The following is a 24,487-nucleotide window of genomic DNA, read 5'->3' on the forward strand; positions in this document are numbered from 1 at the left end:
ACTAAGCAACGGATTTTGATGCGGTTTTATTTAGTAAATAGAGTAATTCTAGAGGAAGGTTTATATGTATAATAGGAGAGGAACACTGATAGTTTTCGCAACCGTGCGAAGCCGGGACAGGTCGCTAGTATAATAATAAATAAAAAAGAAATGTTTATTTAAAACCGATATTCAATGATTTCGCAAATACCAAAATTATGCTAAAATTTTATATATGTACTATGTAAAATGCACATTCAATATAAAAAAGGCATACATTTTGATATTTTTTACAAGTTCTTTTAAAATACTCTAATAAATAATTTGTTCACAAGAATCTAAATATAGAGATAAAATTACCAAATTACGTTATAATGAAATTATTTTAACATAAATGAATTACATTTCGAATTCAACGAAAAGAAAAGTTACATATTTATAATCTTGGGTCGTCTGGAAGGAATAGCAAAAGATCGCGTGTCTACGCAATTTGTCACTGTATTATAAATAATAAATAAATAAATAAATAAATATCTACACAACACACACACGGTCGTCTGTTCCTAAAGTAAGCAACTTAATGCTTGTGTTATAGGTAACAGCCGACTGGTATATAGCTACATATTTTTTTTTTTCGATAAACATACTTATAAATAATACATATATAAATATATAAATAAATATTTATATTACACCCAGACTCGGGGTGGGAATCGAACCCACAACCCTCGGAGCAGAAAGCAGGGTCACTACAAACTGCGCCAACGGGCTAGTCGAATATATTAAAATAAAAATAAAATATTTATGGTGAGTATTATAGTGAAAAAAAAAATAGTAATAATATCTTTGACATGGTCTGGTCTGCTAAATTTAATGCATGCTATAGGTAACATCCGACTGATACACAATCTTTTGTTTTCGATAAACTTCCTTATAAATGATAGATATATAAATGATAGATATATAAACGCATATATTACATCCAGATTCGAAGGGAATCGAACCCACAACACCCGAAGTAAAAAGCAAAGTGCACACAACGCCATCGGGCTAGCCGAAGAAATTAATAAAACAGCCAAACAAGTCGTTTAAGCTATCCTTATATCTAGTAAAATAAAAACCCGATTTTTATTTACAAAAAAATGTAACAGAGTAAAAATAATTTTTAGGTCTGTTCCCAGCCTAAAGACCTCTCCACCGCCATTTTCCAATGCTTATATCTCATATCCCTTTCATCATCAGATATCCTGGGCTTGTAAGTGATCCCGGGGGTCATATCGATTTGGGAGGCCTGTCTGTTTGAATCTAGGGCCCAGTATGCTACTAACGCAGCGCCTAAAGCGGTACTTTCAGTAAAACCTGCCTTTATAACGTTAATACCTATCAAGTCCGCTTGTATTTGCAGTACGAATTCATTTGACGTCATACCGCCGTCGACCTGAAAAAGATATTTTAAGTATAAAGTAAGGTTTTGTTTTTTTCCATTTTCCATCCAAATGTCGCCTGAAAGAAATTACTTTGCGCATTAAGGCCGCCTTTTGTACATATTCTTATTTTTGTAGTTTTTTTTTTTGTCCGGTAATAAAGAATAGTTTATTATTATTATAATTGAGGTAACTATAAATATAAATATAAATAAATAAATATCTACATAATACACACACGGTCGTCTGTTCCTAAAGTAAGCAACTTAATGCTTGTGTTATAGGTAACAGCAGACTGGTATAGCTACAGTTTTTTAACAAACATACTTATAAATAATACATATAGAAATATATAAATAAATATTTATATTACACGCAGACTCGGGGTGGGAATCGAACCCACAACCCTCGGAGCAGCAAGCAGGGTCACTACAAACTACGCCAACGGGCTAGTCAGTATTCAGTCGCTTCAGCCTGTAATATCCCACTACTGGGCATAGGCCTCTTTCCCCATGTAGGGGAAGGATCAGACCTTAATCCACCACGCTGCTCCAATGCGGGTTGGCGGATATATTCCCTACTATGAGTAACGATCGCTATCAGGTGTGGGGAGACCCACAAGGACTGCACAAACACCCAGACCACGGCAAACACCTGTATGGCCAATACAAATGTTAGTCATGTGCGGGGATCGAACCCGCAACCGCCAGCGCAACAGGTACAATCCATGACTGTAACCGTTGCGCCAACGCGGCGTCAACCGAACAAAAAAAACCGGTTCTCCTATTATCAGTATCGATTGGTGTTAATTGAAGTAGGTTTTATTCGTTTGCGAGCAAACATTTATATAGAAAGGAGGTCGTTATCCAACATTGGGATATTAACACGATATTTAAATTCAGTAATATCTTCATCATTACATAGTACAAAACAAAGTCGCTTCCCGCTGTCTGTATGCTTAGATCTTTAAAACTACGCAACGGATTTTGATGCGGTTTTATTTGTAAATAAATGTATAATGTATGCATAAAATAGTAGAGGATCACTGATGGTTTTTGCAAACGTGCGAAGCCGGGGCGGGTCGATAGTATTTAATAAACACGATGAATAACTTAAAAAAACTAAGGCTTATGTTTCCAATTGTCTGAGATTCAAACTTCTTTAAATGGCCACACTAAAAACTTAATTGAAGCGTTGGCACAGCAGTCAGCACTGTATGTTTCGCTAACGGTCGCGAATTCGATCATCGCACATGACAAACATTTGTATTGGCCATTCAGATGTTTGTCTTGCTATGGGCGTTTGTGTTTTGTATTGTGTTTCACGACCCCCTACACAGGTGAATATCCTACTGGGGTCATGCATGAATCATTTATTTATTTATTTATAAGGGATGGTACACAGCACAGAAAAAAATATAAACAAGAATGAAATATAATTAAAAAGGTCAATTACGACCATCCATCCGTTTAAAATTTAAATTAACAAACGTGAAAAAATAAAATAAAAGGAAATACACAAAAAAAAACTTGTTTTCATATTAAACCTAAAATATAAATATATATATAAATTTAAAAACAATTAACTCTATATAGAAGGAAATATAACATATATAATAATGATAATAATAATAGTGAACATTATATAAATATTTATGAAATATATATAAATTATGTATATTTAGTGGTTATTTTGTTTTTTTTTTAAAGCTGTTGTTTTATTTTGTTTTGAAAAATATTTTTTGAAACATTGAAAATATCTACGTCTTGAAATTTCAAATTGTATGAGTTAGGTAATCTTGTAAGTATAGAATTCTGTACTAAGGTGGTGGAACAGTTCGGGACATCAAAATAAGGCAGTGCGTCTTGTGCGCCGTGAAGGGTTGAATTAAAAAAAAATATTAATATGAATTTATTTAATGCAAGTGAGACGCGACGACGACGGACAGTTGCTAGTTACTGAATTACAATTGAAAAATTAAAATATGTTGCTTAAATAGTGTGGTCAATAAATAACGCGATTAAAAGTAGCCTATGTTCATCAGGGATGTCGGCTTCTAATGGTAAAAGAATTTTTCAAATCAATCCAGTAGTTTCGGAGCCTATTTGAAACAAACAAACAAATCTTTCCTTAGTATAGACAAAAAAAAATGTGCTGAAATTAGGATATCGTATTGTAAGTTATGACTGCGGTCGATCGTCGGCGGTTACAATAATAAGCAAAATAATGTCAATTGGCTTCATGTTATTAATTTCGGTTCCCACTCGGGGAATTTTTGCGTCGCACTCGATTGATACAAAACTTTGTATGTACAGACTGCTTCGTATCAAATTACTTTGATACGTTTATATTTCTTTACTACACTAAAAAAGTTCCCACTGATTTAGTTGATTATTTTTGTGATGCCAAATATTTAAGAAAAGTTTTCATCTCGCTCGTATTTATCTCACTTGATTTATATATACTACTAGCGACCCGCCCCCGCTTCGCACGGGTGCAATGCTGATACTAAATATACTACAGAATGTCTTTATTTATAGTGTGAAGCTAGCATATATAGCATGGTTATTAACATAATAACAACAACATTCAAATATGCGTCGTTAGATTACACGTTGTTACAGAATGCGTTGAAGAAATAAAGGTTCACTGCTTGTTCCACGTAGGTGATAGCATGATAATATGTAGCCTATATGTTGACCCGACTTCTTAATAATATTCGTGGAAAATTTGAAGTAAAGCCGTACAGTACTTTTTGAGTTTATCCCGGAAATACATACAGACAAACAGACAAAAATTCTAAAAACCATATTTTTGGCTTCGGTATCGGACTGAATTTTTTGCTTACCACAATAAAATATAGCCTATGTCACTCCTGAATAGTATAGCTTTCTGTTAGTGAAAGAATTTTCGTGATCGGATCAGTATTTGCGAAGATTACCTCCTACATACAAACAAAGTTAGAAACTTTACCTCTCTATAATATTAGTATAGATTATAAATATAGTAAAAATGTAGCGGATCGCTGTCTGTTCATTGAAGATATATGAGAAAAAAAATATTTTGGAACCTTCATCAGCGCAAATAGCACCCAAAACAATAATTGTTAGAATTTTTGTCTGTTTGTCTTTGCGTTTGTGCACGCTAATCTCACAAACGGCTTATCCTATTAAAAATGGTTTTCATTAATATATTATGGTAAGTTTCACTTAACATGTAGTGTTTGTTTCATGTCAATCGGTTTATAAATAAATAAAGTTATGTCAAATTTAATTAATCACGTTGAACATGTAAATACCTAAAACGCGAACGAAGTCGCAGGCACAGCTAGTACATAATATAAAGAACTAAGCATAGATGTAATTAACAAACCGCGACCACTCTCCGAAATGGTAAAAGAGGCCTGTGGCAGGGTGTTACGGGACGCCCCCGAGCTGGAGGGTATCCATGATGGATTTTTCCCACGTAAAAAAAAAAAAAGGGTGTTACGGGACGAAACAAGTAATTTTTTATTTCGTTACCTTCAGTATCTGTAAAGGTATCCCGCAATCCTCATTCATAGCGTCCAATATGTCTTTCACTTGAAAGCAGACGGCCTCCAAGGCCGCCTTCACTATGTGATTGGAATTCGTATCTTCCGTTATACCACAGATGACACTGGAAAATAAAATATTTGTATTAGATTAATAATGACGATAAAAATAACATTAATATTTTCTAAATGGAAAAAGGGGATTTATAAGTTTATTTGTACTAGTGGTAGCCCAATGGTCGGAAATTCGATCATAATTAATTTAAATTATAAGTTTGAACATGTCAAAGACTATAGTTCTGTAATAATAAACAAAAAAGTATAATATACGTGTGTGTTAAACACATGGTAGTGTCTGGAATGTATTTTTTTATTGGTTTAATGTATTTTTTTATGCATAATTAAAAAAATATATTATCATTCTGCACTCCTCTATATAAACTACTAGCTGAGCTTAAATATAATAATTATATATATCAAAATAAAATATGTAGGCATTTATGCTTGTATGTTTTTTCAAGTGTATATAATTATTTAGACGATACTATAATATAAACAAACGATTTTAAAATTTTTGCCTGTCTGTCTGTTACTGTTTGTCCGGGCTAAGCTCCGAAACGACTGAACCCATTGTTACGGGACGTTCACTGAAGGATAGAGGAGGTTGTTGAGCAACATATCTTTCATCTCATACTTTTTATCCCGGGATTCCCGGGAAATCGGGATTTACGCGAGAAAAAACGCATTTATCGCGCGCGTATCTACCTACCGCCCAGATAAACATGAAATAAACAAATATTTTTCTATCAAATACAATTTTTGGGTTGGGGTAGGGTCTGCAACGCTCTTGCGATGCTTCTGCTGTTGCAGTCGTCTATAAGCTACGGTAGTCGCTTATGGTCGTGTCAATCTCAGTGAAAAATCTCGCGATGGCCGCCCGTCCACCGCTGTAAACAACAAAAACATTGATGCTGTGCGCCGTATGATCGAAACAAACAGGCATGTGATCTATCATGACATTCGGGCGTCCTTACACATAGGCATAAGTCAAATACAATCAATCCTACATAAACATTTGGGCGTGAGAAAGCTAAGCTCGCGGTGGATCCCACACAATTTGAACGAGGCTCAAAAAAAGGACCGCGTCACTTGGTGCAATGCCATACTTACCAGATTCAACAAAGGGGCGTCAAATTTGGTGTGAGACATAGTAGCAGGTGACGAAACATGGATTTATTGCTACGATCCCAAAACAAAGCAGCAATCGAGCGTATGGGTCTTTCAAGGTGAACCGAAACCAACCAAAGCGGCTCGCGTGAAAATTGCTTCTAAAGTCTGTTCAACGAGAAGAGATACCAAACGTAAACAAAGCCTATCATTTTTTCGTAGCGACGACGGAACAAACAAAATATAGTCTCTCTCTTTCTATCTTGTTTGTTTGCTATCTGCTGCACGTCTCTCTGCAAGGTCGAACGATATCTTAACTGGCTTTGAAAACATTCGGATCGCGGGCGACCCTTTGATTTTGTATTTTTAACCGACTTCCAAAAAAGGAGGAGGTTCTCAATTCGACTGTATTTTTTTTTTTTTTTTTTTTTTTTTTTATGTATGTTACATCAGAACTTTTGACCAGGTAGACCGATTTCGACAAATTTTGTTTTAATCGAAAGGTGGTGTGTGCCGATTGGTCCCATTTAAATTTATTTGAGATCTAACAACTACTTTTCGAATTATATCTAATAATGCGTTTTTACTTGACGCTTTTTTCGTCGACCTACGTTGTATTATACCGCATAACTTTCTACTGGGTGTACCGATTTTGATAATTCTTTTTTTGTTGGAAAGGGGATATCCCTAGTTTGGTACCATGATAAGGAAACCAGGATCTGATGATGGGATCCCAGAGAAATCGAGAGAAACTCTTGAAAATCCGCAATAACTTTTTACTGGGTGTATCGATTTTGATAATTTTTACTTTAATCGAAAGCTGATGTTTATCATGTGGTCACATATAAATTTTATCGAGATCTGATAACTACTTTTTGATTAATCTTTGATAACGCGTATTTACTTGACATTATTTTCGTCACCTTACGTTGTATTATACCTCATAACTTTTTACTGGGTGCACCGATTTTGACGTTTCTTATATAAATTAAAAGCTACTATTTGTCACGTGGTCCCATTCAAATTTAATTGAGATTTGATTCGTAATTTGTGAGTTATATCTAATATTGCGTATTTACTTGACGGTTTTTTCGTCACCCTACGTTGTATTATACGTTATATCTTTTTACTGGGTGCACTGATTTTGATCTTTTTTGTATAAATCAAAAGCTAATACTTGTCATGTCGTCCGTTTTAAATATGATTGAGATATAATGAGCAATTTTTGAGTAATCTTTGATGACACGTATTTACATGACGATGTTAAGACGACTGTGGTCATGTTCAATACTTTGCCACAACGCCATCTATCAAAATGTTATGAAATTACTTCGTTCACTATCGATCAAATTACAATATTCCACTAGAGTAGAGAGTAGCAGTTTATTCGTTATAAATATATTTGAGCTTTTAATTTTTGAGTTATCGCTAATACTGGTTATTTACTTGGCTATTTTACGTCGACCAACGTTATATTAACCTCATTACTATTTTACTGGGTGGACCGATATCGATGATTCTTTTTTTAATCGATAGGTGGTGCTTGTCATGTGGTCCCATTTAAATATAATTGAGATTTGACTCGAACTTTTTGAGCTATATCTGATATGGCGTATTTACTTGACTGTTTTTGGAGTTTTCTCCTTAAGAATCGATTTTCATTTAAGGCCCCGGAATGAAAAAATTGAACAGTAAAATCTACTGAACGAATGACCTTGTTAGAGATGGCGTTCAGACGTTTTCTAATAACGCAATTAGGTTCCGATAGATGGCGTTATTGCATTAATTTATTCACAATTTGATATAGTAATAATATATTTCTTAGACTAGTAAGCCTTTTTGTGCCTATTTAGACAGTTGATCTGAAGGGGTAAACTCCAGTCGTGCATCGGAGCTGTGTGAAAACATGAACATTACATATTTTTAATAAAAAAGACATAAACCGTAATTCAATATAAATCCGCTTCAACTAAAAAACCCGCCTTAATAAGCGATGTCAGCGCTTCGCGCGAATCGACGACGGGCCTTTTATGAAATTTCTGCCTACAATCGCTAACAAAATGTTAGAAATAACAGTAGAACATTATATAATTCTACAATTTTATAATGTCGCGTTATATGGAATATGAACAAAGTATTACTATTTTTTCGTCGATCTACGTTGTATTACTCTTCGATGTAATTGAAGTCGGTTTTTTTTTCGTTTGCGAGCAAACACAATTATTTATTTTTATTTCATTCTGTGTTCTGAAGAGTTCGGGGTGATTTATATTTTGATAATTATTATTTAAGAAGTATTAAATCTTATACAAATAATTGTATTTAATTAATTATATTAAATTAAGTAATTATTAAAATATAAATATATTTTACCTTTTAAAAATTTGTGTAAGTAAAAAAAGGTTACAAAACCCTGCATAGTTGAATGTCCTCGCATTTGGTTTGTTTACGTTTGGTATCTCTTCTCATTGAACAGACTTTAAGCGGATGATTGCTTCTTTTTTTAATAAAACTGGACACGTGGCTACTGTTGGTTTAGAGAATGGTCGTGCCAAGTTATTGACGAACTGCGTAAAAATAACCGTAAACGCCGTTTCATCTTGCACCACAACTAGCTCCCACACGGCCAGACAGAAAACGAATTTTTGAAGGTGAAAAACGTAGAACTTACTAGATCGTTCAATAAGTCCCGAGACTACCCTAGAAATGGCGCATATATTAAAAACTCTTTTGATTTTTAAAAAGTACTGGCTATCAATACAAGAATATGTGTCAAATTTTTAAAAATAGAACAATAAAATTATTGATTTTGAATCATTTAAGTGACGCTACGGTTGTAATTTCGATACAATGGAAAAAACGAGTTTCGCGTGTTGATAAAACATTGTTTTTTAATGGGAAAAAATACCGTTGAAGCACAGCAATGGCTTATAAAATGTTATGCAGGATCAGCTCCCTCTAAAGCAACCATTTGTCGGTGGTATGCCGACTTCAAACGCGGTCGCATGGACACCAATGATGGGGAACGCTCAGGTCGTCCAAATGAAGCAGTGACTCAACAAAATATTAACCAAGTCCTCAAAATCGTATTGGAAGATCGGAAGGTAAAAGTGCGAGAGATAGCCGAGATAGTGAAGATTTCAGCTGGTAGTGTTTTCACTATTTTACATAAAAATTTGGCCATGAAAAAGCTTTTTTCTAAGTGGGTGCCACGTTTGCTTACAACTAATCAAAAGGAACAACGTATCAATGATTCAGAGCGATGTTTGGCGCTGATGAATCATAATAAAAAGGATTTTTTACGTCGGTATGTAACAATGGATGAAACCTGGATATACCATTTCACTCCAGAATCCAATGCAAGGCAGGCAGCGGAGTGGAGAGCGGCTGGTGAAAGCCGCCCGAAGCGTCCAAAGACTCAGAAATCGACCGGTAAGGGTATGGCGTCTATATTTTGGGATGCGCATGGAATACTTTTCATCGACTACCTTGAAAAGGGGCAAAATATAAATAGTGACTATTACATGTGCTTATTGGAGCGATTGAAGTACGAAATTGCGGATAAACGACCTCACATGAACAAAAAGAAAGTGGTGTTTCACCAAGACAACGCGCCTTGTCACAAGTCCGTGAGAACGATGGCCAAAATTAACGAATTGGGCTTCGAATTGCTTCCTCATCCCCCTTATTGGCCAGACTTGGCCCCCAGCGATTACTGGCTGTTTGCAGACCTCAAAAAAATGCTTCAGGGTAAGAAATTTGACTCAAATAGTGAAGTTATCGCAGCAACGGAGGCTTATTTTGAAGCCAAAGACAAATCGTTCTACACACATGGGATAGAAAAGTTAGAAAAGCGTTGGAGGGACTGTATCGCTCTTGGAGGAGACAATGTTGATGAATAAAAATTAATTTTATAAAAAAGACCTTTTTTTAGTACTTAGTCTCGGGACTTATTGAACCACGTGTTATGAGCCATCCTGCATCCAGTCCCGACCTGGAACCTTGTGAGTTTTTTCTGATCCCAAAAATTAAGAACCAATTACGCGGTCAACGATTTTCATCACTAGAAGATGCCGTCGAAGAGTATGAAAAACACATTTATGAGGTCACCACGGAGGAGTGGCACAAATGTTTTCAAAATTGGTTTAATCGTATGAAAAAGTGCATTAACGCAAAGGGAGAATATTTTGAAACAATAAATTCATTTTTGACCTTTAATAGTATTTTTTTCTTATTCATTCCGGAAAGTTTTAGTGTGCCCCACGGATAAATTAATATAAGTGCTACATAGCTTTTGATTTGAGAATCAAATGACTTTAATATTTTCTTCTTAAATTTAGCTAGGTTATCTGCAAAGATGTCTAATGACTCGTTTTTAACTGTAAATTCTCTTTTTTAATATCATATCAAAAATCGACCATTCCAGCGGGGATCGAACCTGCATCTCCGACTTACCGTATCGGTGCTTTAGCCAATTAAGCTTTGGAACGATGTACTCGTTAGATCGAAATTTTTGATATTATGATTTTATATTCGGTCTAAGCGACCGTGGCACCGTCTATAGTGAGCTCTTTACAGTACTTGTAACTATTCAAAGTTTCACATTACAATGAATTCTTTGACAGGAGACGACACCGTGCTATTTATAATTCGTACGATTTATTTTTGTGTTACCCACACATTAGGATATTCTAAACAATTTTTTAATTTTTAATGTGTGGGTAACACAAAAATAAATCGTACGAATTTTAAATTATCTGTAGAGCCTACTCAGTCTAGGGATGAGGGAATAATAACCGAGGATTGTTCTCTGGGTTTTATAAGCAAATAGTGAAATGGGATATCGCGGTATGCGAGACGGAACGTTAATTGAAATTTTGCTTAGGAGTTCTGAACTATCCACAGTTCCATTCACTAGTTTGTGTAAGAATACCATATCAAGAAGCTTGCGCCGGTTTGAGAGTGAGTTTAAAGTAAGTTTAGTTGCTTGCTCATTTATATAATTAGTCTCACCCCCTAGCGTCCTGCCTCCAATATGGCGCGTACAATCCACTAAAGGCGGGAACAAAGACGACACTTCCGTTTTCAGTCGCACTTTCTGCTATTTCCTGTGAATCCTTAGTATTTTCCAACAGTCCAATGTTATCTTTAAGCCAACCAAGCGCTGCACCCGCTATCGCGACCTTGAAATACGATTTTTTTTAATAAGAACTAATTTTTAGAGAAACGGACACAAAATAGTGACATCGTGACACTATTGAGACGCCATCTTGCAACAATCTAATAGTTATTCACCTACCAGTAACTCGACATCGTAATACAGACGTAACATAAGAATCTTGACGTAGTAATTTATTTATTTATTTATTTATTTATTTATTTATTTATTAGATAATATTAATGAATAGACTAAATAATGTAACTTAGTGCCTGTATTTAAGGTAAAGGTTTATTAATACATTTGTAACATATAAATGTAACAATCGGTTTCGGGGTGGTAGTCGAACCCACAACTGAACAGAAAGATGCGCCAAAAGGCCAGACACAATGTGAACGCAACAAAATATTTTTAATATTATTCAAATTGAATAAATAAGATAGTTTTGATAAATAATAATACCATTATTATTATCATAGTCAACGCATCTTAACAAAAAAAAAAAGTATGTGTGTGCAATTCACACTCGACCGAAGTGAAACTTCTCAAAAGTAGCCTACGAGAGTTTTTTTTTCAACGAGAAAATAAAATATTGTGGAATATATTCTATCTCGTTCTCTCCTATACATTTATGTGTTCGTTTCTTCATCGTAACGCATTTTCGTTTCATCGAACTTTCAAATCGTAACGATCCTAAAGAAGTTTAACTTCAAAAAACATTAATGATACTATCAACAATAATACATTAACTACAAAATGTACTCACAGAGCCTTCCAAAGCGTAACACGCTGGATTCCTACTACCCAACTGATAGGCGACGGTAGTTAGCAGGCCTCTACTTGAGTTAACTCTGATATCACCGGTGTTATACAACACAAAACAACCGGTACCATACGTTGCCTTTGCTTGACCTTGATTTAGACACATCTGGCCCACTAAAGCCGCCTGCTGGTCTCCGAGACATCCCGATATCGGTACACTCTGGAGAGGTCCATCGGCTATGTAGCCATAGATCTGTTGTTATATATAAAAATATATTGGTAATGTTTAAATTAATAATATTCCTAAATTAAAACTAAAAAGAAGTGTGAAAGAAGAAGTCAAATGAAAGTATTAGTCTAACATTAGAAAATTGAAAATGCAAGGAAAATCGCTTTTTATATTACCCTTCAATTAAACCGAATATAAATAAACATTAACATAGCCGAAAATGTAAAACAGTTTTGAATAGACCTAAAAAAAATATATTTGTACGGTGTGTGTGTGTGTGTATGCAGCTAGTAAGCTGACCCCGCAAACGTTGTTATGCCATATATGTTATTAAGCCCCCTTAATCCCCCCCCCCCTCTTATAATTTAGGGATATGAAAAATAGATGTTAGCCGATTCTCAGACATACTCGATATGCACATAAAATTTCATAAAAATCAGTCCAGCCGTTTTGGAGGAGTATCTTAATTAACATTGTGACACGAGAATGTTATATATAAGATATATATACAAATATTACACCCATACTCAAGCGGGAATCGAACCCACAACCTGCGGAGCAGAAAGCAGGGCCACTACAAACCGCGCCAATGGGCTAGTCATTGTATATTGTACACTTTCTATCCGTCTCTACTATATCACGTCCTGTACCTAAAGGTTATCTGGAAGAAATCGCTCTTCAGCGCTAAAATATACATCTTTGTTTTCATTTCCTACTGTGTTGGTTTGTATTTTAAGAATATGCTGCATCAAATTGGAGTTTTTTATTTATTTTTGTTATTGTCAGAAAAAAAATGCATTAAAAAATAAAACGAGTGTACTTTAGACCATACGACTGAAGTAAAACTTCTGTACAATAGGCCGGCACTGTGTCTTAGATATACTAAACGCACCTCTTTCTCTCTTGCTCCGTTCGCCTCTCCCGATCACACTTTTCGTAACGCTCTCGTCACGCATTCACCAGCTTGCTCCTCGAGTTAAGCGTGTGTAAAGAAGTATTACTTACTTCAAAAATCAACTCATTCACGAAAAAATATGCCGGTACAAACTTTTCCCGGACAATAAAGGATGAAAATCAAATAAATGTGGATCTCCTATAATCTGAACCATTTCCCTAATTTTTCATTCCGTAAGAAACTTCTAGAGAGTATTAATAGTTTAAGAAAAAAATTAGATAAAGCTGTTATACATACTCATACCATACTCAATTTTTACGCTTAGCTACATATTGAGCGATTTATTTTATTCATATAGACGATCACTTACTTCAGAACTAGACTTTATTTCCGGTAGCACAGACAAAGGCACTTCAAAAAAATTAATCAAAACCGGATCCCATTTCAAACTTTCAATGTTCATGAGCATTGTTCGAGAGGCATTCGTCACGTCTGTCACGTGCTTACCCCCGTTGACACCCCCTGGAATATAAAGTACATTTGAAAATATTATTTTTTTTTAAATATGTATTTAGAATTAACGGCTGATGCGCGTGTCTTTCTATTTCAAAACAAAATTAAAATAGTTTAATGAGGGCACAGCAGGAAATCCTGCTCAAAGTGTGGAGCAACCCGACTCGACCTCGACCTTACAGAAGATCACCGCTAAATAATACTACTCTGAAGTATTGTTGTGTTCCTGTCATGTGCCCAAAGCTCAAGAGATGACTCGGACTTCGGTAGGCTACGGGAACCATGTATCAGGGGGACCGGACGCACGCCTAATGGTATAAAATGGCTATATTATTTACTGCCGTAACCACACAGCAGAATATATAAGAATACTAGCTGACCCCGCAAACGTTATTTTGCCATAACGCAAAATTTCAAATATTTTTCTCAATTTGATCGCAGCACCAACTGTCGGGACAAACTGAAATTAAAATAGAATAATATTTAATATTTGATGCTGCGATGGTAGCGCAGTCTACCGGATCCAATGTAAAACATTCCAAAATTAACAACTACTTATAAATGAAAAATTAGTTAAATAAATATTTTCTACTGGACCAAATTGTGAATCTAAACCATCTTCGAATCCCCTTGAACTCACACAAAAAATTTCATCAAAATCGGTCCAGCCGTCTAGGGTAGGGGAGTTCAGTGACATACAAACGCACACAAGAAATATATATATATATAAAGATAATTTATATATTATAACTAGCTGACTCGGCAAACGTTGTCTTGTCGCTAAACGATATTTAAAAATAGGGGTTGGTGGTAGAAGTGTGAGGGTTGTATGCATTTTTCAACGCCAAATCATAATAAAATAAAAAATATATGATTTATCTAAATATTAAAAAAAAAAATTGGTGTGGACTACACTTAAAATTTAGGGGGATGAAAAGTAGATGTTGTTCGATTCTCAGACCTACCTAATATGCACACAAAATTTCATGAGAATCGGTCAAGCCGTTTCGGAGGAGTTTAACTACAAACACCGCGACACGAGAATTTTATATATCACATTAGTTATAAATTATTATTTATATTTTATAATAATAATTATATATTAACCTGTCAAATTCCATATAATCCAAGTATCGACGGTACCAAAGCAGCACGATCCCTTCTTCATGGCCTGCTTCACAGCATCCACGTTGTCGCTCAGCCATCTTAACTTAACAGCGCTGAAGTACGGTGACATCGGTAGACCACATAATGGCTGTAACAATTAACTTCTGTTATTTATTAGCAGACTTAAAAAAGGGGCAGGTTCTCAATTCGGTCTGTATTTTTTATATCATCAAAGCATTTTAAAGTGAAACCTTTATTCTATCGCCCCAAAAATTTTCGTTCATCGCACATCGCATAAAGTACTAAAGCAAAACTTTTTACCCCTTTTTAATGAAAATTGCGCGGACGGAGGTGTGTGAAATTTCGCACACTTACAGTTTATATAGAGGGGTGCAGAATGCTAATATATTTGCGGCACGCATCTATTTATATTCCATTTACTATCACTCGATTGGCCTATGCGTCCGAGATGTTTTGTTAAGACGTTGTCACCTTAAACTGTCGTCCATAGGTAAACCAACCTTACAGACAATCAATTTTTATTTTATTTTTTTGGTCGTACCAACTCAGAAACCTTTGTGGGCTCATGCACAACACTTTGCTGAAGATCATGACATGATCAAATGCATAGTTTACGGTTCTGTAAAGGACATACAGACAAACATTCATTTATATATATATTAGCTTACCCCGCAAACGTTGTTTTACCATATACCTATGTTAGTAACATCCTCAACCCCCCCCCCCCGTTATAACGTAGGGGGGTGAAAAATAGATGTTGGCCGATTCTCAGACCTACCCGATATGCCCACAAAATTTTATTAAAATCGGTCGAGCCTTTTCGGAGGAGTTCAATGTTTAACACCATGACACGAGAATTTTATTTATTAGAAGACGAGAATTTTATATATTAGACTAGCCGTTCCGTGCCCATTTCGTTGGGCGTTAATTATTTTTGTGATGCAAATTATATAGCAAAGTTTTCATCTCGCTTGTATTTCTTCAACTTGATTTACATATACGATTTACATATTATTTTTCATTGTGACACGAGAATTTTATATATAAGATTTTTACAGATTTTTTTTTTGTTCAATCACAATAAAATATAGGCTATATCACTCCTGAATAGTTTAGCTTATGGTTAATAGTGTAGCTTATGGTTAGTGAAAAAATTTTCATGATCGGATCAGTATTTGCGAAGATTTCCCCTACAAACAAACAAAGTTAAAAACTTTACCTCTTTATAATATTAATATAGATTATAGATTTTACATTTAGTATCAGCACTGCTTGTAAATTATAAAGAAGAATTCCAAATACAAATTCTTGACATGTATTTAAAAAATGTTAACATAAATTGAGGTTTGATTATTATTCTTATATAAAAAGTTTGTGTATGTGTGGATATTCCACACTGATTAGACACTACTATTAATCGATTTCGGCGAGAATAAGGAAAATAGCCACAAATATTCCTCAATATATTCAATAGATTAAATTAAAAAATTGACTGCATATTTTAAGTTTTATTTATCAGATCTTTAAGCATTCAACCGGAAAATGTCAGTTTAATAAATATAAAATAATAAAATATACAATCAGCATTTGTTCTGCTCACAAACTGATTTTGAACATAACATTGAAACATGAATATAAACATAATTGAAAACATTTTATAAACATTCCATTAAAACAATTCAATTTACATTGATGAGTAATACAACGTAGGTGAACGAAAATATAGTCAAGTAAATACGCATTATTAGATATAAATCGAAAAACACTTGAAGATCTTGATTAAATTTAAATGGGACAACATGACACGCCACCATTTTATTTAAAAAAAAATCGTAATCATTCCACCCAGTAAAAAGTTCTGAGGTAGCACGAATTAAAAAAACAGTTGAATTGAGAACTTTCCCCCCATTTTGGAAGTTGGTTAATGATTTGTTTTACTCACAAACTTTATATAATTACACTTCGAATACAAAATATTAGTACATCTATATATTGAAGTAAATATATAATCATAAAAGTATACCGACTGCGTATAATCATAACAGATGCAATAAAACAATTGTGGTTATTAAGAAATGGTTATGTTCAGTTGTTGATAATGTATTATTCTTAATAATCGCTTGCATTTTTATAGGTATCATTCTTTAGGTAATATTTACTAGGTGGATGGACATGATTTGAAAAAGTGTGAACTGTATGATTTAAAAGTAAAATTATTAAATTGAGTATTATTGTTCGTGAGAATTTTATAAAAAAAAAAACAGTATAAGTGGAGTATAAAAGACACATAAAGATCATTTGGATATCATGGAAGCCAATTACTATACTGTTTTTAACCGACTTCCAAAAAAGGAGGAGGTTCTCAATTCGACTGTATTTTTTTTTTTTTTTTTTTTTTTATGTATGTTACATCAGAACTTTTTACTGGGTGGAGCGATTTCGACAAATTTTCTTTTAATCGAAAGGTGGTGTGTGCCAATTGGTCCCATTTAAATTTATTTGAGATCTAACAACTACTTTTCGAGCTATATCTAATAAAGCGTTTTTACTTGACGCTTTTTTCGTCGACCTGCGTTGTATTATACCGCATAACTTTCTATTGGATGTACCGATTTGAATAATTCTTTTTTGTTAGAAAGGGGATATACCTAGTTTAGTACCATGATATGGAAACCAGGATCTGATGATGGGATCCCAGAGAAATCGAGGGAAATTCTTGAAAATCCGCAATAACTTTTTACTGGGTGTGCCGATTTTGATAATTTTTAATTTAATCGAAAGCTGATGGTTATCATTTGGTCACATATAAATTTTATCGAGATCTGATAACTACTTTTTGAGTAATCTTTGATAACGCGCAGTTACTTGAGTATTTTTTCGTCGATCTACGTTGTATTACTCGTCGATGTAATTGAAGTCGGTTTTTTTTCTTTTGCGAGCAAACACAATTATTCCTAATAAATTTCTTATCTTAATTTTATTAGTGTTTGGTTTTGTATAATTCTACATACTATCAAAAGATATTTAATATGTATCATTAAGTTAGACTAGCCAGCTATAACAAATAAGCAATAAATAATGTAACAATAGTTATATTTTTATCCGAATTCAAAAAAAGGAGGAGGTTACTCAATTCGACCGTATATATATATATATATATATATATTTATGTATGTTTGGGGATAACTCCGTCGTTTATGAACCGATTTTGATACCTTTTTTGTTGGAAAGGAGATATCCCTAGTTTGGTACCATGATAAGGAAACCAGGATCTGATGATGGGATCCCAGAGAAATCGAGGGAAACTCTCGAAAATCTGCATAACTTTTTACTGGGTGTACCGATTTTGATGATTTTTAATTTAATCGAACGCAAATGTTTATCATGTGGTCACATTTAAATTTCATCGAGATCTGATTACAACTTTTGGAGTAATCTTTGGTAATGCGTATTTACTTGACTACATTTTCGTCTACCTACGTTGTATTACTTGTCGATATAATTGAAGTCGGTTTTTTTGCATTTGCCTACAAACACAATTATCATTATTAGGCCTGAGATAAAGACAACACCTCAATTAACTTAGAAACTTATTACTTGTTCAGCCTGTGACATCCCATCTCCGTGTAGGTTACAATTATTCCACCACACTGCTCCACTGCTGGCAAGAATATTTCCTATTATGAATAATGATCGCTATCAGGTGTCTAAGGTAACAACTGGGAGCTTTATGTGCTCTTTGAGGCACTGTCGGGAGGCACAAAAACTGACAGCCAGACCAGAAAGACATATTTGTACAAACAGAAGTATCCATCTCCAGCAGGAAATAGATCCTCAATCGCCGGTGTGTGAGCCACATGGTGGAGACACTACTTCTTCTTCTTCTTCTTTGGCTGTAGCTCCCTAAAGACACTACTAAACCAGAGCGGTAGCAGTAACTTATAACGAGATAGTAATATTTATCTTAATTTTCTTTGACATTATATCATACTAGAAATAATACCCAAAACACTACACCTTTACTTACCTTTAAATAATTTTTATTTCTCGTTTTATTGGGGACCAAGTCCAGTAGTTTGTCAATAGTTGATGAAGTTCTCATGTCCAACCATACTATGGCATTATGGAGAGGTTTCCCCGTATACTTATCCCATACTATTGTTGTCTCACGTTGGTTTGTTACACCGACGGCTATTATATCCTGAAATTCACATATATGCATTACTATATAAATATGTCGTCATCATCATCATCACTTCAGCCCATCACAGTCCGCTGCTGGACATAGGCCTCTAACGTGAACGTGAAACGCGTCATGTGTGTTGCCCATAGTCCCCACACTGGGCAGGCGAGTTGGTGACCACAGGGATGGCTTTATCGCACCTAAGACATTACTGCCTGTCTTCGGCCTGTGTATTTCAATACCAGCAGTTGAATGGTTATCCTGCCACCGACCGGTTTTTTCAGTTCCAAAGGTGGTAAAAAAGGTTCCAAAGGTGGTGGTGGTGGTGGTGGTAATATTATATTTATTTACATTATTCACTCATACACAATTTAGAAGTACGCAAAAGAGGACTTATTGCTTATAGCAATAACTTCTAAACAACCTTTATTGTCAACAGTTTAAAAAAAGAGCTAGACAATTCATTGTCTAAGATTCCTGAATAATCTATTGTGAAATAATTTTCTTAGAAAATAAATTCTGTAAATTTTATAATTATAGTAATAATTTGAAAAGAAAATAAAGATATATTCTTGCTTTTATTTAATCAATATCATATATTGAGTAACAGGCCATACTATCAAACAAATGTACAGCTGTGCTTTCAGGTGTCTATTAGGTACAGTAAGTGATTAGTGATTACTGTAGCTTATAGACACCTGAAACACCAGAAACATCACAAACGCATTGCCGATCCTACCCCCAACTTTCCCCAAAAGCTCTGGTCACCTTAATCACCACAGGAATACGACACTGCTTGTATGCAGTACTATTTAGCTGTGATCTTCTGTAAGTCTGTGTTCTGTGTACTTCCCCAGACGAGCTGTTCCAGATTTAGAGCAGGATATTTCCCGCTGTGCCCCATCTCAGTTAATAATATATTTGACATATACATATTTTATTTTATAAATTTTAATACTACATACAGCATATTTAGTCATGGTTAGGTTAGTTTAAATATATTAATAAAAATAGAAAATATGAACAAGTCATATATGATAAGTAGGAATAATTCATTTATTTTCATAATTTTAAATATATGGACTTCATTAGTCGACACAAGCTCGATATAACCTACAATATATGTATTTCGAGCATTTTTAATAAGTTTTTAGTTTTAAGAAAAGTTTTGACTAATTCATGGAAATTTATGGAACATCGATCTATTAATAAGTGAAAATTTATGACGTAAATGTCCGCAATAAGTACGACGACATTAACATAAGTATATGTTTTACATACATATTTCTAATTAATATACCTTGGGATTACCGCCTAAGGCGACAAGTTGCTCTACAGCTTTTGTTATGCAAGTGATAACAACTTCTAAGATCATATTTGGATCCTGTTCGACCCATCCTTCCTGAGGAAAATGTTGTTCCAACTCCTTCTGATGCACCGCAACTACTTCGCAAGAATTTGCTTTGAATATTATGAATCTCGCACTCGACGTTCCTTCGTCTATAGCTCCGATCAAAGGGCCGAATTTACCATATTCTGCCATTATTAATCCGTTCAAGGTCCAACAAGAGTGAATTAAAATTTCTTAATGTCGTATCTAATTGCACTTTGATCGCTAAAGTTAAATAAACAACATGGTTAGAAATTTATCTAGATTTTCTCAGCCAATTAAATGACATTGAGTGGAAATTAACACTGAAGGTTATCCTGTTGTTTTGAGTTTTTAACATTTATTTACCAATGTTAGTAACATTGGTAAATAAATGTCAAAACTCAAAACAACAGGATAACCTAAAAAAAATTAAGATCGATTGAGAGTTGTAATTTTTAACAATAACATAATGTTACTTGACTAGAATCTGTTGAGAATTTGAATAAATAATATTTAAAACTTAAAAATTAAACTCTCAATCGTTCTTAATTTTTTTTTTACTATTTTAATAAATGAAATTTTAACATCATCAAAACAGATATCTCTGATCAAATAATGGGTTCTTTGACTCCGGTAAAAAAAGATGTGACAAAAAGTTAGAAATAATATGTGATAACTTAAACTAATCTAAGTTAAACTGTTTATTATTTAATCATTGAGTAGAGAGAGGGGTAGCGTCTGTCCGAAATACGGCTACCTCTGTGGGTTAGAGTGAGCCTGCCTACCCCTGCCGTATGCGTGATAGAAAGAGATGTCAGACAGACTGGCGCCGTAACGCGTTACGAAACGAAACTGTTTACCCTCCCATAAGAAGTTATCACTTCAACATTTTTTATTACAGTAACAAAATTAAATAGTATAATAGTAGTAAGTTGTAAATAAAAATTATTAATTTTTTATTTACTTTACATGGGTACGCCTCTATATCATCATCTTCCTGCCCTTATCCCACTTATGTAGGGTCGGCACAACATGTTTTCCTCTTCCATTCCTCTCTATTATTCGTCACTTCAGTGCTTACTCCTTTCTTTCTCATATCCTCACTCACACAATCCATCCATCGCTTTTTCGGTCTGCCGATCGCTCTTCGTCCTTCGACATTCATCCCTAACATTCTTTTACCGACATAGCGGTCATCCCTCCTCATTACATGCCCATACCACGCTAACCTATTGCTCCTCATTTTCTCTGTCACGGGTGCTACTTTCAAACTTCCCCTTATATACTCATTTCTAATCCGATCTTTCCTCGTTACTCCACACATCCATCTTAGCATTCTCATCTCGGCTGCGTGCACTCTTCTTTCATCCATCACTTTTGTTGCCCAACATTCCGATCCATACATTACGACAGGTCTTATGATCGTTTTATAGATTTTCCCCTTAAGGGGCATTCGTGGATCACAGGCTGTTCCAGAGACCTGTCGCCATTTCATCCATCCCGCATTTATTCTATTTTTCACGTCACGGTCTATGTTGCCGTCATTTTGTATTAATGACCCAAGGTAGCGGAAGTCGGAGCAGACTGGTAGGGATACACCATCCAAGGCAATATGGGAAAAACCGGACGAACCGCTGAAATCGCAGAACAAGTGCTCGGTTTTAGACCTACTTATCCTCAATCCCGCGCCCTCCAGTCTTTCCTGCCATTTTCCCAGTCTGCTCTGTACCTCAAGGACATTTTCTCCGACAAGAACAACGTCGTCAGCAAACAGCATACACCAGGGTGCTTCCTCCTGTATGTCTGATGTTAGAACATCCATTACCAGGAGGAATAGATACGGGCTTAAAGCCGACCCCTGGTGCAAACCTACAGCCACACTGAACTTGTCAGTTACCCCGGCTTCGGACCGGACGTGGGTGCTAGCTCTATCATACATCGCCTGAACAAGTCGTACATACTTCTCTGGCACTCCATTCCCTTTCATAGCCCACCACAGAACCTTACGGGAGACCCTATCGTATGCCTTTTCCAGATCTACGAACACCATATGTAGGTCTTTTTGTGCGAGTCGATATTTTTCGCAGAGTTGGCGGAGTGCAAATATGGCGTCCGTAGTTCCCCGGCCCGGCATAAATCCAAATTGGTTCTGTGTGACCTCATATTCTTCTCTCATTCGTCGCGCTATCACTTTCTCCCATATCTTCATACTATGTGACATGAGCTTTATTCCCCGATAGCTGCTGCAGTCCTGTATGTCACCTTTATTTTTAAAAATGGGCACCAGTGAACTGTAGCACCATTCCTCGGGTATGACCTCTTCTTGCAGCAACTTATTGAAAAATAAAGTCAGCCACTTCCATCCATCCGCCTTCAAAAACTTCCATACTTCCGCTGGTATACCATCTGGCCCAACTGCTTTTCCATTCTTCATACTCTGCACTGCCATCTTCACTTCCTCTATACTTACCTCTTTCACCATTCCTTCATTACTTCGTACATTTTCTAACACTCCGCTCCATTCATTTTCTTCATTCATCAAGTTATTAAAGTATCTCTTCCAGCGTTCTTTTATTTCCTCATCGTCCGTCAAAATCTTCCCCGCTTCGTCTTTTATACATTTCATATGGTTTACATCTCTTGCATTCATCTCTCTCTCTTGATATTCTAAAAAGATTTTTTTGACCTTGTGGGCTCTCTAAAAAATGATACAACTTATCTTGAGCCTTGGCCCTTGCGATAGCGACTGCTTTCTTAGCCTTCTTTTTAATGTTTTGGTAATCTGATCTTTTTTTTTTCTTTTCTCTGTCATTTCCATCTTCCACTCTTTTCCATTCTTTGAAAGCATTCTTCTTTTCTTTCAAAATCGTCTGTACTTCCTCATTCCACCACCATGTATCCTTCTCTATCTTCCTTTTCCCTTTCGTTTCCCCTAAGACATCCCTTGCCACACTTCGCACCCACGTTGCCATCTCACTCCAGCACTCGTTTACTCCCATCCCCACCATATCTCCCATCTCTATCATTTTACCAACCACTCTTTCCCGGAATTCTGCAGCCACCTCCCTATCATCCAATCTGTACCATTTCGTTCTAACTGGGGGCTTCGGGCTCTTATTTAAACTCTGAACTTTCAGAGTTAAGTCCAGGAGCATTAGCCTATGCTGGGAGACGAGACTCTCACTCGGTATTACCTTGCAGTCCTTGGCCGATTTTAGCCTGTTTCTTCTTAAAAGAATGTAGTCAATTTGGGTAGAGTGTAGACCACTACGGTATGTGATAAGGTGTTGTTCCCGTTTTTGATAGAATGTGTTGGCTATTGCTAAGTCAAAGGCCAAGGCTGCTTCAAGTAGAGCTTCACCATCTCGGTTCCTAACTCCGTAACCTCTGCCCCCATGCACCCTCTCATACCCGTCATTCATCCTTCCCACATATCCATTAAAGTCCCCCCCAATGTATATTTCCTCACACTCTGGTACTTTCATTATTACCGCATCAAAATCCTCCCAAAATCTTTCTTTCATACTGTCATCGCATCCCGTTTGCGGCGCATACACACTAACGACATTTAAAACCGAGTCTTCAATCAACAGTTTTACTGCAATAACTCTATCATTCACTCTTTTCACATCCATCACCTTGTTCTTGAGCTCTCTATCTAACACTATACCTACGCCATTTCTTTTCCCATCACAGCCGCAATAATAAAACTTATAACCCGCCCCTATTTCTCTTGCTCTCTGTCCCTTCCACTTCGTCTCCTGCAAGCACGCTATATTTATCCGTCTCCTTTCCAAAACATCTGCTAGCGCTCGTCCTCTCCCAGTCATCGTACCCACATTCCAACTGGCAATCCTCAAACTCACCTCCTGGACTCGCCTCTTACGCTGCCCCCGTCCCTGGAGCAGCAACCCTTGTCCATTTCCCACAGACGCCGGGTGCTGCATCTGCGCGTCGCCTGTGGGGTACGCCCTAGCATTATCGCATACTCTAATTCCCAAGCTCATGTTGTAATGTGATTTGGCTTGTATATTTTACGACCGGCCGCCTGCCTGACATCAACCCTCCTTGGGACAATTTAAGGTAAGAAGAAGGATAGGTGAGAAGGATTTATGTGAGAGAAGGATCTATACGTGACAAAAATG

The 24,487-nt window shown here is 35.7% G+C and overlaps 2 protein-coding genes across 2 annotated transcripts; both read right to left on the reverse strand.

Moving 5' to 3' along the window:
• Positions 1-1,085: 1,085 nt before the first annotated feature.
• Positions 1,086-20,667, reverse strand: LOC123668384 (glycerol kinase). Its single transcript, XM_045602114.1, has 8 exons — positions 20,271-20,667; positions 18,815-18,988; positions 14,767-14,914; positions 13,517-13,668; positions 12,027-12,275; positions 11,116-11,285; positions 4,925-5,060; positions 1,086-1,417 (listed from the first exon to the last, which is right to left on the reverse strand). The coding sequence occupies exons 1-8, from the start codon at positions 20,511-20,513 to the stop codon at positions 1,145-1,147; spliced, it is 1,545 nt and encodes a 514-aa protein (XP_045458070.1). The 5' UTR covers positions 20,514-20,667; the 3' UTR covers positions 1,086-1,144.
• A 147-nt stretch (positions 20,668-20,814) lies between these two features.
• Positions 20,815-24,349, reverse strand: LOC123668918 (craniofacial development protein 2-like). The gene is made up of 2 exons (XM_045602610.1): positions 23,219-24,349; positions 20,815-20,829 (listed from the first exon to the last, which is right to left on the reverse strand). Exons 1-2 carry the CDS (start codon positions 24,347-24,349, stop codon positions 20,815-20,817), a joined length of 1,146 nt encoding a protein of 381 aa, XP_045458566.1.
• Positions 24,350-24,487: the final 138 nt, after the last annotated feature.

Source organism: Melitaea cinxia, chromosome Z (assembly GCF_905220565.1).
Source record: "Melitaea cinxia chromosome Z, ilMelCinx1.1, whole genome shotgun sequence".
NCBI classification, from domain to species: domain Eukaryota; kingdom Metazoa; phylum Arthropoda; class Insecta; order Lepidoptera; family Nymphalidae; genus Melitaea; species Melitaea cinxia.

What these genes read in the sequence shown, in the direction of transcription:
- LOC123668384 (XM_045602114.1), bottom strand. Translation starts at nt 20,513, where the DNA reads ATGGCAGAATATGGTAAATTCGGCCCTTTGATCGGAGCTATAGACGAA. An exon ending in GATTATATGGAATTTGACAG is followed by an intron (nt 13,669 to 14,766) that starts GTTAATATATAA and finishes TTTATATTCCAG; the next exon opens with GGGGTGTCAACGGGGGTAAG. An exon ending in AAATAAAGTCTAGTTCTGAA is followed by an intron (nt 12,276 to 13,516) that starts GTAAGTGATCGT and finishes ATATAACAACAG; the next exon opens with ATCTATGGCTACATAGCCGA.
- LOC123668918 (XM_045602610.1), bottom strand. Translation starts at nt 24,349, where the DNA reads ATGAGCTTGGGAATTAGAGTATGCGATAATGCTAGGGCGTACCCCACA.